This window comes from Pholcus phalangioides, unplaced genomic scaffold, assembly GCF_987345545.1.
Source record: "Pholcus phalangioides strain wild (caught in Gottingen) unplaced genomic scaffold, Ppha-v1.0 ptg000015l_1, whole genome shotgun sequence".
NCBI classification, from domain to species: Eukaryota; Metazoa; Arthropoda; class Arachnida; order Araneae; family Pholcidae; genus Pholcus; species Pholcus phalangioides.
This window is the reverse complement of record NW_028301608.1, coordinates 3,766,450-3,786,381: the sequence shown is the minus strand read 5'-3', so window position 1 is coordinate 3,786,381 and position 19,932 is coordinate 3,766,450. Positions and strand designations below refer to the sequence as shown.

At 36.4% G+C, this 19,932-nt stretch overlaps 1 protein-coding gene across 4 annotated transcripts in view; it reads right to left on the bottom strand.

Moving 5' to 3' along the window:
• The window catches only part of Hcf (Host cell factor), a 121,880-nt gene that overhangs the window by 49,319 nt on the left and 52,629 nt on the right, over positions 1–19,932 (bottom strand). For 2 of the 4 annotated variants that reach the window (XM_089242593.1, XM_089242594.1), the window contains exons 14-20: positions 17,010–17,286; positions 14,382–14,546; positions 12,138–12,232; positions 10,620–10,742; positions 8,695–8,827; positions 5,827–5,912; positions 224–884 (exon numbers count right to left, since the gene is read on the bottom strand). In XM_089242593.1, coding sequence (XP_089098719.1) covers positions 224–884; positions 5,827–5,912; positions 8,695–8,827; positions 10,620–10,742; positions 12,138–12,232; positions 14,382–14,546; positions 17,010–17,286 — 1,540 coding nt within the window. The remainder of the gene's footprint in view (positions 1–223; positions 885–5,826; positions 5,913–8,694; positions 8,828–10,619; positions 10,743–12,137; positions 12,233–14,381; positions 14,547–17,009; positions 17,287–19,932) is intronic. The other 2 variants (XM_089242595.1, XM_089242596.1) reach the window with 1 other exon arrangement.

The window sequence follows — 19,932 nt, the reverse complement described above, 5'->3', positions numbered from 1 at the left end:
GCCAGTGATGCAGATTAATTGGAGATACATATAATATTTATTACAAACAACGTCACGTTACATACAGCAGCTTACCCTTCCTTGACATCTCCATGTTTAGATGATAAATCCATAAAACACAAGACCTCACTGGTATTTATCAAGCACAAGAAGCTATTTTTTAACAATACATCAAATGAAAGAATTTTGTAAAGCATGTTGAAGGTATAAAAGAAAAATATACCACTAGCATTGTCAGTGGCACTCCTATCACCAGATTTCTCACCATTCTGATCACTTCTGGAACCTTCTCTCTGTGTCTTTGTGGTATCCCCATCCTCACTGCAATGAACCCCATCTCTGCATGCTTGAGATTTTGCGTCATCGTCTTCATCATCAGTCCCACAATGAATACCATCGGAACAAACTCTAGACTGTTTGTTTGGCTGTGAAGTCCTGGTCATTTTTATCGAATGCAGTTCTTCATCTTCATCATCTGTGCCACAGTGTATGCCATCAGAACACACAGACTTTTTCGTTTTCGTGGCAGACTGGCCCTCTTCTTCATCATCAGTGCCACAATGAATACCATCGGAACACACTGGCTTTTTCATTGGTGTTTCTTCCTCATCATCTGTACCACAATGTATACCATCGGAACACAATGATTTCTTAGTTGCTTCATCTGTCTTTTGAAGGAATTCCTCACCGCAGTGCACTCCATCTTCACAAACTGATTTTTGTGGTTTAGTCACAAAAATTGATGGATCACACGATGTATTTTCGGCAGGCTGCTCATCAGTTCCATGACTGTTTGTGTCACTCACAGATGATAGAAACAACAAGGGCTGCTGAGCAACAGCTGTTTTCACTTCTGGAGTTGATGCAGAATTTTGTACAGATATCTGGGAAAATTAATTAAAAATTAATTAATAGAATGCAAAAATAGTGAGAAAAACATAAAAACTGCTGTAACTAAACAGATGATACATGAGTAATTACAATTCAATAGGATGCAGGGGTCAGCACGGATCATGGCCTCAAAATTAGTGAAAATAGTGACCAAAATGTTTGAAAAAGTGACCAAATAGTGACCGAAATGTTTAAAAGTGACCAAATAGTGACCAAAATATTTTTAGAGAGAGACCAAATGGACAATGAATTTTTATTACCAAATTGAATGAATTGAAATTGAATTTAGTTTTAACTTTGCATTTCAATAGAACTCATTGAAATTGCTTTTTTTACATAATAGATAGAAATAATTAAATCAAACTCAAACGCATTCTGCTAACCAGAAAAGTTTTGAATAACTTATCAAATTTATCAACAACTATGAGTGAGAGAATAACTACATTACATCCCTTTTAAGTAACAGCAGCAATGCCTTCCCCCATGTTGCTTTGCACAACCCATCTTAAAATCAATTTAAGCAGGAAAAACTTCAAAGCGGGAAAAATTTTTCACATTCAAAGAAGGGAAAAAAATGAAATAACACAAAATTTGATGAGAGAATTTGTCCCATCTACATTCCAGTGGATTTTTCATTCACGTTATGCTATGAATGACAGTATACAAAATGTACTCAAACTTTTTTTAACTAGTACAAATTTGATTTACATACCTAGGTTTGTGTAATATGTTCCAACAAATTTTAAGAAATTTACTTAATGATTAAAAACCATAAAATTAAATTTTTAACATTTTAAATTATTAAATTAAAAAATTACTTAAATTACTGAATTATAAATTATTTAAATTACTAAATTGAATAAAATATTTAAATTATTAAATTGAATAAAGTATTCAAATTATTAAATTAACTAAATTATTTTAATTATTATATGTTGAGGGAGGGGCAATCCACCCTCCCCCCAGCGTCAATGGCAGAGCCTACTGATGTATACATATATATGATGTATATCAATTGTCATCGTGCCACACCCCTAAGACCTTCAAGTTTTCCCGGTCCAGCCATAGGTGGAGACACCTATGGCTGGACCGGGAAAAGTGGGCGAGTACTATTTTACAGGCGGGGGCACCAAAATAATACTGTCCTTGGGTGAGAGAGAAAATAAACCAGTTTTGAAATTGTTTGCTTTGAGAGAAAAATTTGTAAAAATATATATTTTCCCTTTTTTTACACACAACATACACCCCTGCAAAAAAAAAGACACATTTACTCCTTTACCCAGAAACACAGGGGTGGGAAGTGACAAAGTCCATTTGGAGCAGCTTTGAAGCAGCAAAATTCAGGATTCGGAGCAGTTTTGGAGCAGCAAATTCAGGATTTGGAACAGCAAAATATAGGATTCGGATCAGTTTTGGAGCAGAAAAATATAGGATTTGGAGCAGATATTTATTGGAGCAGGGAAATTAACAAGAATATTTTCGTTAACCCTCATCCCTTTTCAAAATAAAACTGCACTGTCTTTTGTTATCAAAAATCTTTTCATCAGCTTGTTTTTTGTTTTTGGTGTTTCAGGCTTTTGACACCTTGTTCGAAAGAGAGGCTGTCATAAAATTTTTCACACCAGTCTATTTAAGATGATTTTTGCTTACTGAGGGCACTATTTGCTGTCTTGAACCGCAGCACTTCAAATGAGCAAAAAATTTTCTATAAGTTTTTTATACTCGGAAAGAAATTGTTGCAAAATGGGGGAGAATTTCGGAAGAATCAACACGACGTTTGGCGATTAAGTACGCATTATTTGGCGAGATTAGCGATCTGACACTCGTTATTCGGCAAAGTTTCTAAATTAACATTCGTAATTCGGCGAAAACACACTTTTTACTTCCGGAATGGAAATTTTTTTCACGAAACATCTGGATTTGACGCAATGACGATCGACTACAGTAATTTCTGCTGCTTCCAGTGGCGACTTTCTTTTAAACGGCAACTGACTCGCATTTGCACTTTAAAGCTGAAAGACCATTGCAAACTATCTTCAGTTGCACAATCACGGATATTATCGGGGTTTCACGATGGAAAGGCCGATAGTTTAAATAAGGCGTACAGTGGAATATATATATAAAACACGCTCTTAGAAAGAATCGTTTCACGGTAAGCAGGAACAAAAAATTTTTGGCGTTCTTTAAGAAATTCTGGACATACGAAGCAAAATTAGCTATTTGGCGCAGAAAAATACGAAACCACTATTGGAGCAGGATGGCGCAAGGTGTTAATTTTGGCGCAGTGTTCCTACCCCTGGAAAAAGTATAATTTTGGCCTTCCCCCCGTAATTTTTAACAGAAAAAGAGACTCAGCGGCCTTACCCGGTAAATTTCCCATGAACCTTGTAAGCACCAACGTGGCGACTTTTTTTCGCGCCAAGGAATCGCCGTTTTGCGGTAGTCAATTCAAGATGGCTGACAAAGGGCACATAAAAAATTACAAAAAAATATATAATTTATAATATGAATTAACCTAATATGCGGCAATATGCGAAAATCGATAGGAATATATCGGGAAATACGGAAAATTAGGATGAAATGAACAGAAAAATCGAATCAACAACAACGGGGTTTATAAATGCGGTTGATAGAGTTTATGGATGCTGCTGTCAGGGCTACCTATTTTAGCGCGAAAACAAGTCGCCACGTTAGCGCTGACTCCTCCCGTAACTTTCAACGAACAAAAATAGTGAATTCGCCTCCATCCGGGACACCCGAATTACCATGGCCGTAATACAATTGTTTTTTCTGGAGGAGAAACGTAGTTTTACTGCCCCTTGACTGTCAAATTCGATAATTTTGCAAAGGAATTTTTATTGCCTTTTCTTAAATATACCATTCCATCAAAAACGCCGTCCAAGGCATTGCCACCCCCCCCCTCCGCTTTTGGATCTGATCACGGTAAGTAGCAATCTGGGTCGCAAGTACGAACGAAAATTTACTATCGCTCGGGGCCGGTATCAACTCTTTTTAACAGAAAATGAGTAAACTTGGCTCCTTTCTTCGTTCAACACCCGTGGAACCAGACCCCCGCCCTCTCCTATTGCGGTCATAACAGACTCGAGACAAACGTTTAAATAACTTCCGAGGTCTAAAAATAAGATTTTTTTACACATCAAGAATGGCGCGCAAGATGCCGATATTTGTTGGGGGGCAGAGCGTACCGACTGAGCTGAAGAAAAACAATGATCAGAAGTTCATTTTGAACTCTTTTTCCATAAAAGTTGCAAAAACAAAAAACAAGATCATTTTCGTTCATCAAAAATACGGCCGGCAATCAAAAGGGAGAAACAAATCGAATCCCGACATACATCCATGCGGAAAAAACAGGCATCTCACCTATAGAGAAAAAACCAGTCTATATATCCGTGCTCCCGTGAGGGTACGCCGCCGCCGATTTGCATACAGCGTCGGAACCGGTTCCCGCACGTGCATGGAGAGAAAAAAAAAGGAAAACAATCCAACAATATTAAGTCAACAATCAGTATCGTGAAGATGCTCTAAATTAAGTTACGGCCCGGGAATAAAAAAAATTAATATTAGGCCCTTTAAATTAGGAAAAAAATGTGAAGTAGGGGCCAAAGGCGCGCTCGGTGTGTGCACATCGTTAAATCCGCCTCTAGTTACGGCTCGCATGCACGTTAACTGAGTTTTTATCAGCCTGATGACAAATTTTCATCTGATTTGGAAACCCTTGTGTTAAACTAAATGTTGAATTGCAGGATTCTGTGATATTTTCATAAATAGTTCTCCTTTCGATCAAATTTGGGGGTACGGTTTCTTGCTGAGATTTAAATCCAGTTAGAAAAATAGTACGAATTTTATTTGTCGATAGATCGCGATTTTCAATCGGATGATTTTTTTTTATTGTAAGTAAATTCAAAATACATGCGAGCTTCTTTAACCTTGGCCAGCTACAAGAGTATTCTCCAAAGCGTATTAATACGCTTAATACGTATTAATAATGCGCGCTTTGGTATTCTCCCGCTGCGCGTAAGTTAGCTTCTGCACGGGCTCTCTAATCGTCATTTCAAATAACATTTTAAAAAATTAACAAAAGTAACGATAGAACAAACAACAAATGTAACTTGCTCGATGCTCCAAGAAAGGAATTCGGCCCTTATAGGACTAAAATTTTTTAAAACAAATAAAATAAAGGATCAATTTTAAAATAAGATGAAAATGAAAGAACGAGTGAGCACGTGGGGAAATAAGAAAGAATGGTAGTATAGGGGGGGAAAAAATTCTTTGTTGTAAGTACGCCTTTTATGCTAGTTTTTTTTCCGACCGGCTTTTCCATAAAATGACGATTCTTTAACCAAGGAGCTTTCTTTTTCCAAGCGCCTTGAAATCAAGTTATGCTGACGTCACACGGTATGCTCCCGGGAAGATAAGATGCCTTCGATCGTAGTTCAATGAAGGGAGGGAGAAAATTAGCGATATTGAACAGGTAAAGTTCCTCCTTGAAGAAAAGAAAAACACTAACAGCAGAAAAGCGCGCGAGACCGAGGTTTTTTTGCTAAAAAAGTGGAAAAAGTGACCTGGGCCTGAAAATACGTAATAAAAGTGACCAGTTTCTAAAAAAGTGACTTTTAGGGAAAAAAGTGACCCGTGCCGAGCCCTGTAGGATGGCAATGTTTTTTTTGCTTTTGAATAATGCAAAAACAAGGAGCAATGATGAAAGATCATTAAACATGTACACACAACCTCATGACTTTTAAATTGAGCTAAACCTTTCCAAAGATTGGCATTTATTTTCTTTGTTCATTAAATCTATGTACAAGTAACATTTGTGTGACTCATATTTTTCATAATTTAATGTTTGATCAATATTGAATATTTCTATCAATCAAAACTGATTTTAAAACCCTGTCACACTAACTAGTAACATACTTGGGATGAATCAGCAGCATCAACCAACAAGGGATCTGTTGAAAATGATTGGGGATCTGAAGAACCATCTACACTAGGAATATCTCCTAGAAGAAAGATAATTTCAATATCAAAAATCACATAAAAGTTTAGAATCACAATGCTTTATATTTGATATATTAGAATGATGCAGAAATGCCTTGATTACAATTTGATAAATAAAAAAAGTAATATATTGGATATACTTTAGTAGCTCACTTCAATTTCATTTGAAGAGAGCGTTCAAAAAATATTTATTAATGTCATTAGTACATTAATATAGATTTTTGAGAAAATTCTATAATCTACAATGGGGCCGTTCGAGTATTACTGCATCATCGATTGGGGGGGGGGGGTTTCCGATTTGCTGACTTTTGATCACAAGAGGGGGGGGGGTTTGGATAATGCTTATGTCATCAACGACCTTTCATAGAAATATGAGTTAGGATTCAGAGGGGCAGAGCTGATGACGAAATTTTTCCGACAAGCGGAAGGGGGGGGGGGGGGTTAACATAATTTGACATATGAAATAAAAATATATAAGCAAAGAAATCTTTGCATCACCCATTTGTTACAACGCTACAGAAAACATAATTGAGCAGGACACAACATCCAAGACATTGATATTAAAAGAATGCCTTACAGAAAATATGTTTATTTAACTATGCAAACCATGTTCAGTTTCTAGTAACACCTTTCTTTATTCTTTGGGGCCCAAAGGTTTCTTTCAGAACTTCATTGGTACTTTTGCATAGCTTATGAGTTTGGCTAAAAAGGCTAATTTGCAGGATCCTTCTTACCATCATAAGGGACTGTTGTAACAATGAAGTACTGTTGTTTCCTAATGCGGTCCTATGTCGAGTCCACCTCGATATAAGACCGCAAAAGGTTAATGTTAAAGAATGATTCACTATTTGAAGGGATTTTGTAAAACTCATATTTTGGAGAAATACTGTAGACTCTTAATAATCTGGCTGGTAATAAAGAAATGGAAAATTTACAAAATATTAAAATATCTGTCCTTGGAAGATAAATTTCTATTTGGAAGAAAGCTTGGTAATTATACTGTCACAATTTAAATGTGTCTGAAAGTCAAGGAGGGTATTTTTTTTTACACATATTGAGAAAACTATATTTGAATAACGACAAGCATGTACATATCAATATCAGACAAATTTATGCCACACAGCAATGAAATTAGAGAAAGAGAAACTTGATTCTGATCCCATGAAAATTTAACAGCACAAAGACTCCTTTGTTTTCTTTTGGATCACAGTAAGTTTGAAAAATGATTTGATATTAACTCACTAAATTACTGTATGGGTGACAGCCATGTTTGATATGTCCACATTTTAAAACATAACTGTTGCAATATACTTAATTTAACATCCGTTTAGGATTTCATTTGAAGAATGAAAACAAAATATACATAAATAGATAGTAGCACAATACATAAATAGTTTCCATTAAAACCAGGAGTTTACTGTAATATACTGCACAAAAATTAACGTTTGAAAACCTTAGTATGTGTGAATCATTTTTGACATAAAGCAGGGCTCCCATTCATAAAACTGGAAAAAGCAGGACTAAAAAGTGAGACAGGGAAGGGTACCCCCCCCCCCCGATAATAATCATAGCATAAATTAAAAAATCCCCCATTTTAGCACTATTTCCGTATCCTATAAGATTGATTCAAGCCAAAGCAAAATGACAGTTACAAAAATAATTTTTGGCCAAACCAGGGTACTAGCAACTGCAGATAAATCTTTTGTCTCTCCCACAATATATACTTTTTTTTTAAGTCTTCCAAAGTGCAGAATCGATCCACTCTCTTCAAGAATGCACAGCAAATTATAAAGGCATACATTTTTTAAGAATGACACTCCTTCGAGACCATTTTAAAAAGCACAGTGCAGAATGTGTAAATTACAGCTTCTAATGTCAATTAGTCAAAGTGAATCAAATGGTTTTACTGAGCTGTCCATTCTTTTTTGAAGGGTTGTTTACATTTTACGGTGTCAATACCAGTGTAATCATTTTTGATAACAAAGCACTTTCATTTCTAGTTCTTTGCTCAGCATTGTAAATATTGTTTATGCCCACAAAGCAGAATGTGCCGAAATGTGCGACGTACGTCGCAGAACAATCTGGAAGAATTTTGAGAATAGTGTAGAAAAACGCTATTATGTATATGCAAATTTTTACCGCAGATCATTTTCAGTTAGCTGAGGGCTTGTTGCAGAACATTGCAAAACATTCTGCTTTTGGGGTTTATGCCTTAAAAATACAGAAGACAATTGAATACTATTGGATAGCAACAGAATTGTCAAAACTTGAATAGTCCTATGTATCCAATGTTTATAATACAAACTGTTGTTTCACCAATACACAAAATGAGGACTATAACTTTGAATGATGAATGTTACTGTCAAAGACAATAAAACTAGTACATACAAAAGTATTTTTTCCATCCAGACAGAAGTTTTTAATGACTTCTCTACTTGTTGAAACCTCAAACTAAGCAAATGAAAAATTAATAAACCAAATGTTTCACATACACCCCCCCTCCCAAACAACCTTAAAACGATAGTTTCTGCTTTGACAGAATCCTTAATTATAATCTACAACATTTGTAATACTCTTGCCAATATATCTGATTCCCTGCTTAATTAAAATCAATTACACAGATTTTGTTGATAAAATTTGGTAAAAAGAAGGAAAAGCAGGATCAAACTGAGAAATTAGGCCAAAAGTAGGACATTTTACCAAAAAGTACGAGAAGCAGACGAGTGGAATAAGACATAATTATATATCAAAACAGTATTAATAAATAAATTAAAAAAACCTCACCAGCGACATCACTGGGTTGCTGAACAATATCTGGAGTTAATGAAACAACTTGACTTCCACCTCCTCCAGATACCACCATAACTTTTGTTGCTGGTGAATCTGAACAAGCAGATGCTGTCAACCTGCTAAGAGCCTTTGACAAAAAAAACAAAAAAAATTTAGAAACTATAAATTTTTTTTTCTAAAAAGGAAAAAAAGTATAGCATTAAAAGAAATCAAAGTTCTACAAAATATTTTTCACCCTTCATTTAAATTTTGAAGAATGGCAGTTTGATTTATATACATATTGATAGAATGCAAAAAAAGAAAGATATTTTAAAAAAGAATTGTCAAGTAATTTACACTCAAGACTGACTTCACAAACTTTTGACACCCATGGCTCCCTTGCCCCGAGATCTTATACATGTGATGCCCTTATGAAAATTATTACAGTAGACTTTTACTAATCCAACACATATATACACAAGGGTTGTCAACAGGCCTACAAAGGTATGATTATTCAATCGTTACATTTCCCTCATAATTAGAAAAATTGATGGCAGCACCACACATAACAAGCATTACACAGAAACAAACTTCCCATTAGGTTCACAACACGTATATTCTAGCATGTACCAATTTCTTAGAAATTCCGTCGAGTAATGTGCACGGGGTGCATGTACTATTAAGTAGTAGTAGACAAGGGTTGTGCAAAAAAGTAGACGCTGATCGATTGCAGAATTCTCATCAAGGCTATGATGTTCATATCTGACACAGTGTGAACATTCATCTGAAAATTGTTATTTATAAAAACCAAGGCTTGACTTATAGTTCGAAAACAATGTGAAGAACCATTTAGACAAGAATGTGAACTGAACTGCTGTGCTAGAATTCTATTAATTCGACACAAATTTCACTTTGCAAAAGACTGAATAGAATGACCTATAAATATCTTTATATAGGAAAAACTTTGTTTACAGTTATCAAGATTTTGATTCATGTAACCATTTTTTGTGTCTCCAAGGTTTATTTTGTGCACTTTGAGGCTGAGATTTATCCATACTCAATTTTCATCGAAATGTTACCCATATCAACCAAACTCTGTTAGAGTCACATATATCCCCACCCCACACTCACGAAAATGTAAGGTGCAAAAAAAAAATCACTTCTTTCAGCTGATCAGATTCCCAGTTCTTTGCCCGAAAGACTTTCTCAAGGGTTTCATGCATTGTACATTAAAAAGCAAGTTAACCGTTCTGTTCTAGTCCTTGATGTGGCTGAATTCTTTATATAGGAAAAACTTTGTTTACAGTTATCAAGATTTTGATTCATGTAACAATTTTTTGTGTCTCCAAGGTTTATTTTGTGCACTTTGAGGCTGAAATTTAACCATACTCAATTTTCATTGATATGTTACCCATATCAACCAAACTCTGTTAGAGTCACGTATATCCCCCACCACACACTCACGAAAATGTAAGGTGCAAAAAAAAAAAAGTCACTTCTTTCAGCTGACCAGATTCCCAGTTCTTTGCCCGAAAGACTTTCTCAAGGGTTTTATGCATTGTACATTAAAAAGCAAGTTAACCGTTCTGTTCTAGTCCTTGATGTGGCTGAATTAAAAAAAAAAGGAAGGATTTCAATTTGAATTGAAAATGACCATTATAGAATGACAAAAAAGAGGCGGGGGGGGGGGGAGAGAGAGAGAGAGAAGAGTGGGAATCACGATATGATCACACTGAGTGTCGTGTATATAAAAGCAAGTCAACCTTAAATTACATGAATATGCATTTAAAATTCACAGATATTACATGAATATGCATTTAAAATTCACAGGTATTACATAAATATGCATTTAAAATTCACAGATATTACATGAATATGCATTTAAAATTCACAGATATTACATGAATATGCAACCATATTTATTTATTCATTGAATTTACCTCTGTAGATACAATAGAAATGGAAGCACCAGCAGCTGAGCTTGAAGGTAGCAGAGTTAATACTTTTTGCCCGCCCACAGTCTTTGCTTGTAATATTCCTCTCGGAAACATTGGTTGTGGTACCTAAAAAATTTATTAATTCAAATAAAATTACTCAGATACAGAAAAATTGAATTTCTTGGATGTTAGGCCAAAACTGATATTTGGAAAAAAGTGATTTGTCTCTTACCATCTCTTCATGCACATACGTTTTTGTATGAAGAGATGGTATGCTATCTCTTCATACAAAAATGCCAACTGGGGTGAAAATTGCTGTAGTTAAGGGAGGCTGCTATGACTCCACCCAGCGCTTCACGCTACTAATGCATGTTATAAGGAATTAAAAAGTGTGTCTCTGGTATATTGGTTAGCGCACTTGCCTGGTATGCAAGGGGATCCCGACAGACCATACATGACCAAGGCTCTGTCCCTCCCGCGGGATATAAGCCTTTTACCCGTGCGGGTAAGGGGATCCCGGTTCGATTCCTGGAGGAGATAAATCACTTTTCTTTCCAAATGTCAATTTCAGCATAACATCTAGAAAATTAAATTTCTCAGTATATTTCAGCCCGAAAAAAATACCATCTCTTCATACTCAGACACAAATAAAAACTAGCTAGCACCATTCACAATTTTTTTTTTAGAAAATCACAATGCACAACTAATGGAATATATTTTTGTAAAACTTTTTTAATGAATATATCACACATAAAATGACTCAATTTATGAACTTCCAAAAATTCACTCACACTTTTAATTAAAAATTAAGGGGCTGGATAAAGCATTACAGAGACGAATCAACAAGATTTAGAATTTCACGGAAGAAGGCTGAGTTTAAAAATATTTCTTAAAAAAATTTGTTGGAAAATTTCAAGAATATTTTTGTGTATTCCAAACGTTTTTTTATTGAGAAGAACCAAAGATTTTACGAACTGAACTGACTAAACAAATATAGTGGAAATAATATACCGGACCAAAGAAACATATCATTATAAAGGATTTGTCAATATAGATGGAATATATCAATGCTATCAAAAGTGCATTTGGACCAGAGATTAATAGTTACGTATGGGTGATTATCATTAAAGAGGATTTTCACTGTACTTGAAATCTAATAAATCTGGTTTGGTCGCACCACTGTCATTTTCTGCACACGAGGGCTAATTAGACTCTGGGACTTACAATTTATTGCCAATTCTAAATGGCAGGCTTGTTTTTATACTCATCGAAAAGTTGGTGCGCTAACCCCTTGATGGGGGACTCCTTGTGGTAGCAATTTTTTCTGTGGTCATGTCACCGTTTCTGTTGTTCCCATGTCAGGAAAAAATCTGGTTTGGGTTCTCAATGAATGTAATGGGATAACTTATGGAATCAGCCAAAGAATTTTCTATATTTGGCTTTCTTTTTTTTTTTTTTTTTTTTTTTTTTGAAAACTTGGAATGGCAATTAATGCAGATGATAAATTTATGAAAATGTTACCTGAACAGAACCTTGACCCGCAACTGATCCAATAACCTTAGCAGTCATAGGAGCACCAGCAGATGATGCAGAAACAGTTTGTGTTATCTGACCACCTGAATTGAAACATGAATAAACAATTATTGTATCATAATTTTCATTTTAATAACAATTTATAAGAAGCTTCTCGAACAGATATATTTGTTGTCATCATAAATTATGACCACCACAAAAGAAAAGGGTGTGAATCATAGAACCTTTCTTCTCAGTATGTGGGACGGTTTGTAAGGACAAAGCTATAGCAGTTGATATTCATTTGATAACGGCTCAAAAATGCATCGATACAGTTATAAAACATAACTAACTCATAAACCCCTTCAAGTCACAGAGTTCAACCATTTCTACTACAGATATGAATATTTAATTCTGTTTAGGCAGGACTACATACTAGCTAGAATAAATCTCCCCCCCCCCCCACTGTCATATATTGTGACCAACCATTATAAAGGATTGAACATGTCTGAAATGCATTGTTTGGGAACCATGGTTCTAAAAAAAGTAAATATTCTTTAAGTCATTGTTGAAGCCCAACAACCATTTTTGCCCAGCTCAGACAAACCCAGCCCAAATGTTTTTATGGAGCTGTACATTTGATATAACGACCATCCCAATACAACATCCGTTTTCAACAGAATGAAGGGATCATTGCATCGAGCGTCGACTGTATAAAGATAATTGCAACAGATTAGATATATTCATTCAAGTAATGTGGAAAGGGAATTCTTTTGAAGAAAACATTGCTTTTCCTGCATTGAACCCTACGAAGGCTTAGTGTTTTAGATGGGCAGTGTCCCACCTTTTTCCTACTCAAATTTTGTAAAAATAAAAGAATTACAAAATACATTTATACTATGTACTGCATGTGTGATGAAGTTAGTTTGGCCAAAATATATATATATATATATATACACACTGAGGAGCCAAAAAAACATGTACACCTGCCTAATATCGTGTAGGGCCCCTGCGAGCCCACAGAAGTGTCGCAACACGACGTGGCATGGACTCGACTAATGTCTGAAGTAGTGCTGAAGGTAATTGACACCATGAATCCTGCAGGGCTGTCCATAAATCCGTAGGAGTAAGAGGGGGTGGAGATCTCTTCTGAACAGCACGTTGCAAGGCATCCCAGATATGTTGAATAATGTTCATGTCTGGGGATTTAGGTGGCCAGCGGAAGTGTCTTAAAGTCAGAAGAGTGTTCCTGGTTTGTAGCAATTCTGGACGTGTGGGGTGTCGCATTGTCCTGCTGAAATTGTCCAAGTCCGTCGGAATGCACAATGAACATGAATGGGTGCAGGTGATCAGACAGGATGCTTACGTACCTGTCACTTGTCAGAGTCGTATCTAGACGTATCAGGGGTCCCACATCACGCCAACTGCACACGCCCCATACCATCACAGAGCCTCCACCAGCTTGAACAGTCCCCTGTTGACATGTAGGGTCCATGGATTCATGAGGTTGTCTCTATACCCATACACATCTATCAGCTTGAAGCAATTGGAACCGAGACTCGTCAGACCAGGCAACGTGTTTCCAGTCCTCAATAGTCCAATGTCGGTGTTGTCGGGCCCAGGCGAGGCGTAAAGCTTTGTGTCGTGCAGTCATCAAGGGTACACGAGTGGGTCTTCGGCTTCGAAAGCCCATATCTATGATGTTTCGTTGAATGGTTCGCACGTTGACACTTGTTGATGGCCCAGCATTGAAATCTGCAGCAATTTGCGGAAGGGTTGCACATCTGTCACGTTTAATGATTCTCGTCAGTCGTCGTTGGTCCCGTTCTTGCATGATCTTTTTTCGGCCACAGCGATGTCGTAATTTAATTTTTTACCGGATTCCTGATATTCACGGTTACACTCGTGAAAAATCCAAATTTCATCGCTACCACGGAGATGCTATGTCTCATCTCTCGTGCGCCGACTATAACACCACGTTCAAACTCACTTAAATCTCGATAACCTGCCATTGTAGCAGCAGTAATCAATCTAACAACCATGCCAGACACTTATTGTGTTATATAGGCTTTGCCGACCGCAGCGCCGTACTCTGATTGGTTCCATATCTCTTTATTTCCATACGCATGCCTGTACCAGTTTTTTTGGCTCTTCAGTTTATATATATGTATATCTTCTTACTATAGCACCCTTCAAAGAGCTGGATGAATACTATTGTAATTGCATGGACCCATAGTTTGGGTGAATACTTACCAGTTTGAGATGCAGTGGTAACAATAGTAACAGTTTGAGTATTCTGTGTTGCCAGCCCAGGAGAAGAAACTACAATCATTTTTACACCCGATGGTGTTGTTATAGTGTTCAATGGTGTGCCGGCAGACAAAGGTAAAACATTTACAGTTGAAGTACCACTTTTACCTAAATGGTGATGAGCAAAAATCAAAAAAGTGTTTTAAAAATGTAATGTTTTGATCATATCAAAAACCAATAAACAACAAAATTTAAATTTTTAATCAAAGAGTAAATGATGAGATTCTCAGAAAGATTGCAAAATAAAATTCAGTAATATTTCCAGCCTAAAATATCAAGTGACTAATTTGTTTCCCCATTTTTACCAGTACTGTTGCAAGCTATACATTTATGAGATACTCAGAATTTGGCAAGGAACCTTCAGCCCGAGGTTACTTAACACTTACTATCTACATATTATACAGTACTTCCACTGGTCTCGCCACAAAGGGGAACAGGCCAACAATAGTACAAATCTTCAATCATTACAATTCACCCACAGTTCAAAAAATAGATGGTAGATTGCAGCAATTTATGCATTACACAGAAATAAACTTCGTGTTAGGTTCATAACACATACACGCACACAAATTCCAACATGTACCAATTCGTTAGAAGTTCCGAGGAATATAGATGAGGTGCATGTGTGATAAAAATAAGTGCTTCCACTGGTGATAGAAAATTGTTATTCATGAATGTCTTATTTCAAGTATAATATCATTTATTAAGAGATTCATAATATATACATATATATATATATATATATATTAAAAATTATTTAAAAATACATCATGCCTATAAGATGTCCCTAATCAGTGACATGTAACAACTGACAATGGTGCCAGGTCACCATGGTGATGAAAAAAAATACTGGCACGAAAAATTTCAAATTAAAGTCTAAGGACATCAATGTTTTTTTTGGAAATTATGTTGCTGCATCTGCCAACATGTAGCACCACCCATAATTTTAGAGTTTTGCTCAAAATAGAACAATACTTGGCTCTTAAAAAATTTGGCTGGTGCCAAAGTTATTTTTTAATTTGCTAAGCCCTGATATATGCTACTTATTAGAATACCATCATTCTCCGGTATCATTATAAATTTCACATAGCATGGGCCAGACATACAGAATTTACATGATTAAAACAAAGTTTATAGCAATCATGATTTTGGTTTACATATTTCATAATTTTTTCCTCTATTCAAAGCAATAAGGACGAAAAAAACCCCCCCTTAAGCCCACTGGGATCGAACCAGGGTCCTTATGATGCGATCCTGTCAAATACTGGCATCAAAGCCCCACACACACACACACAAGCATTGTACTACTAAACCATACATGCACCGCATACACACACATTCCTATACAGAATTTATAACAAATTGTTACATGCCGAAATGTGTATGTACGTGTTGTGAATCTAACATGAAGTTTGTTTCTGTGAAAGCATTATACTGTAGGCCATATTACTTTTTATAAGCCAACTTTCCCAATTGAGGACCACCAAAACGACAAAAGATTTAAAATTATTGTATAAGCTGTCCTAAAAAATAAACACATTTTAAAGAACATATATTTCTAAATTGTGAAACTTACTATGAAAAATAATCACAACCCTTCTTTTCCAAAGTTTTTCCCTCTTAATTTTTAAGATGTGTTCTAAAAGATCAATGGCTAGGGTTTGGGTCAAGAAAATATGGGTGCTTGACTAGGACCAGAAATGTGAGATGGCTATTGTTCACGAGCATACCCATGTTTTGTGGATTGATACTTTTATTCAGAAGCATCTTTTGTGGTCCGGTTGGCACCTTTTTTGCAGACTCGGGTCACATTGTTTCCCTTAAAACCAACCAACATAATTTATAAGATAACATCCCTCCCACTCTCCCAACACAAGAACAAATTTTTAAACTGAATTAATCATATCTCATACACCATTACATTTTGTATATACATTGTCAGAATGCTATAGGAACCATACATGCATGCCCCAAGTTCAGAAACTGCATTAAATGATGCAATAAACACAAAAAAAAGAATAATAAAGGCCTAAGCCTTAAGCAGAGATTAGAGCAATGAAAACAATCAGATCTCTGCGAGTTCAGTTAATGAATCCATCCCAAATAAAACTGTCATCTATTTCCTACGTAATCATTTCATACACCATTATACTATGTCACACATAGGGTTTTAGGCGTTTTAGGTTTGATATACTCTCTGAAAGCTATATAACCTTTCTCAGTTTTATTATAACAGTCAAACACCTTAGGGTGGAGTTGCAAATTTTTTTAAAAAACCTTAAACACACCACACACATGAATTTGTTTCAAATTTTAAAAGGGTTTGAAAAACTTTCTTCAGAGCTAATCTATTTTATAAATTAATATTAAAAACGGATTGGGGGAGTAGATTGAATCTGAAAAATGAAAAAAGGCATCAGTTCTCCAGATGATGCTGAAAAGCATGCAGGTAAAGCTTTTTATCTTTTCTTTTTAAAATTCCATGAAGAAAACATTTTTATTTCTTTTATATATGCATTCATAAAGTTCAATAATAACTGTGGTATATCTTAACATTTCATATGAATATACCTTCTATTCCAGCAGCAGAAAGAGCTGTTTTCACTCCACTAAGACCAGACGAAACAATCATAGGACTTCCAGCTGTGGTTAGTTTTGGCACAGCAGATGCAAGGATTTTCGTTGGAGTGCCAACAGCCTGGCTAGACTTTGGTGCAGCAATCACAAATGTTTGCTTTGGTGTCGTACCACCAGCTGAAATTGTGCTACTCCCAGCAGATCCTGGCTTGGCCACAGTGATGATATTAGTTGGCAATGTTCTCAATATTGTAGTAATAACTTTTTGAGGCTGTTTGAACAAATGGGGGGGGGGGGGTGGATCAATTATTACCTTCATGAAAATAGATCACTAATTCTTCTGAATAAAAGGAAACATATCAGAACTTGACAGCAGGGCTGGACAATCGCGAAAGAAATGTAGGTACCAGAAAATTTTTTACCTAAAGAGAAAGGTTAAAGGTATAGTGACCCTCTTTCATGTTGGCAGATATGTTGCTGTAAATTCCAAGAATTTCGTGCTGCTCTTCAGCATTTTTTTAATACATTTCTCAGTCGCCATGGCAACCTGGGATTTGTTCAACCCTGCTTGACAGTATACCATGGGAGAATTAGAATGCAAATATACTTAATGTGACAAGTGAAATCATTTAAACTTAATACTTCACTAATTTACTTTTTCATGGGTTATTAGTTCTTTCATAAATAGAGTTGAATAGGAAATAAGCTTTTACTTTCTCTAAATAGTACCAGAGTATATAAACAATTCTCCAGAACGGAGATTGTTGTATTCTCACGTGAGAGAGGGGTTTAAAGTTTGTTCCAGTGACGGACGTACATTGTTCAGGAGGGGACCAAGAGAATGCTTGTGCACAAGCTTTATGCATTCTAGACAAATCAGCCTGAATCCAAGAATGATAGTTCTGAGGATGGATTTCTTACAATAACAGGAGCACTCTCGTTGTTACTCCAAGCACCTTGATGGCTCATGTTTACATTAGGATTGTGATTGAACTGGTTATGCTGCTATTCATGAGCAGCAATCAAGTAGGCATATTCCAGCAGGATGATGCTCATCTCTACACCGCAACTGTAGCCCAATGGGCTTTAATGCAGTGTTGTGCAAACCATGGGTCTTGACCCCAAATAAGAAATTCATTTCCATTTAAAAATATGTTAAAACTAAAGAAAGCCTTTATTCAGCTGAGCTGATGACCATGCATCAGATAATGTAATTCTACTTGTATAATAATCAATATTATCGTCTACATCATGCCAGAATCCTGAATGTGCAATGTACCTGCAAATAAAAGAACATGGGAAATGGCGTTTGAATGTTTACTCTACCCATGTTACTTTCCTAAAATGTTTTGTAACATATGTTTCAATATGGATACACATTCTAATTTCAGCCACAACTTACGATAGAAAAACTAGGTATCCACCAGCTGATAAAAAAAAAAAAAAAGAGGAAAATTTATACATTTGTGCTTCTGGCATGAAACGGACAATATCAAGTTAGTACTTTTACACGGTGATTTAGAGAGATTTCAAAATTGCGTACTTCTTAAATTAAAAACGCAGAATAAATAATATGTGAATATACAGGGGAAAACGTGTCTACGTTTTGTGAAAAGTTTTTGTTAAACAGGGGTGGAAAATGAAAATTTGATTTTTCTAGCAGGACAAATTATTTTCGTAGCAGCAAAAATGTTGTTTTTGTAGCAGCATTTATCAGTTTTGTAGCACTTTAAAATTTCGACAGTACATAAAATACAGTTTTTATATGCATATATGCAGTAGCATATACACTGCTCAAAACAATTAGGGGAGCACATGGTTTTAACAAAATTACACAAAGATGTATACCGATAAGTAACATAAAATGAATCATCCATAATTTAAAGACTAGCAGGAAACGGAAGAAGAAAACTTCATATGCAAATCACGAAAAAAGTTCAAAAAATATCAAAAAAAGTGCATGACGTCAAAAACCAGAAAAAGGAGATAAGGGCAGAAATCGGGATGTTGCAGAAACGTATGTTTTACTGCCGTAACTGTGAAATTCGATTGCGCAGTATTTTTTTTTTGAGACAAGGTGACTTGAGGATGTCTCAACAACAAGATTTACTGGAATCCATGGCATGGCGTGTTATAGGCAGACTGGAATCCGGGCAAACACAACGTAGTGTCGCGGACGCTGTTGGAGTCACCGGAAGTGTTGTTGCAAGGCTGTGGAATAGATTCCAAGAAACAGGAAATGTTAGACGTCGACCAGGACAAGGTCGGCCACGCGCCACTACAGCAACTGATGACCGGTATATATGGTTAACAGTCCGTTGAAACAGAACAGAGAATGCTACGCAGCTGCAAAGACGGTTGCCCTTGGCAACAGGACGGAGGGTGTCCAGCCAAACAGTACGTAATCGGCTTCATGAGGGAGGGCTCTATGCACGTAGGCCAATGGTCTGCATTCCGTCGACCCCAAGCCGTGCGGCCCGAAGAAGATGGGCTGCTGAACATCGAGATCGGGAGCAGCATGATTTGAGCCAAGTGCTGTTTACAGACAAGTCCCGATTCAGTCTGGAGTGTGACACCCGACGTGTTCTGGTATGGAGGGACAGGGGCACTCGAAATAACCCCGCATTCGTACGTGAAAGGTCACAATACAGACGAGCTGGTTGGATGGTATGGGGTGGAATCAGCATAGGCGGACGTACGGACCTGCATATCATTCGGAATGGCACTTTGACGGCCCGAAGGTATGCAGATGAGATACTGCGACCTCATGTCATCCTTTATGCTGGAGTCATTGGAGACTCCTTTGTTTTCCAGGATGATAATGCCCGACCGCATAGAGCTCGCCTGGTGGAGAACATGCTTGAAGCTGAAACAATACAGCGTATGGAATGGCCAGCGTGCTCTCCTGACCTGAATC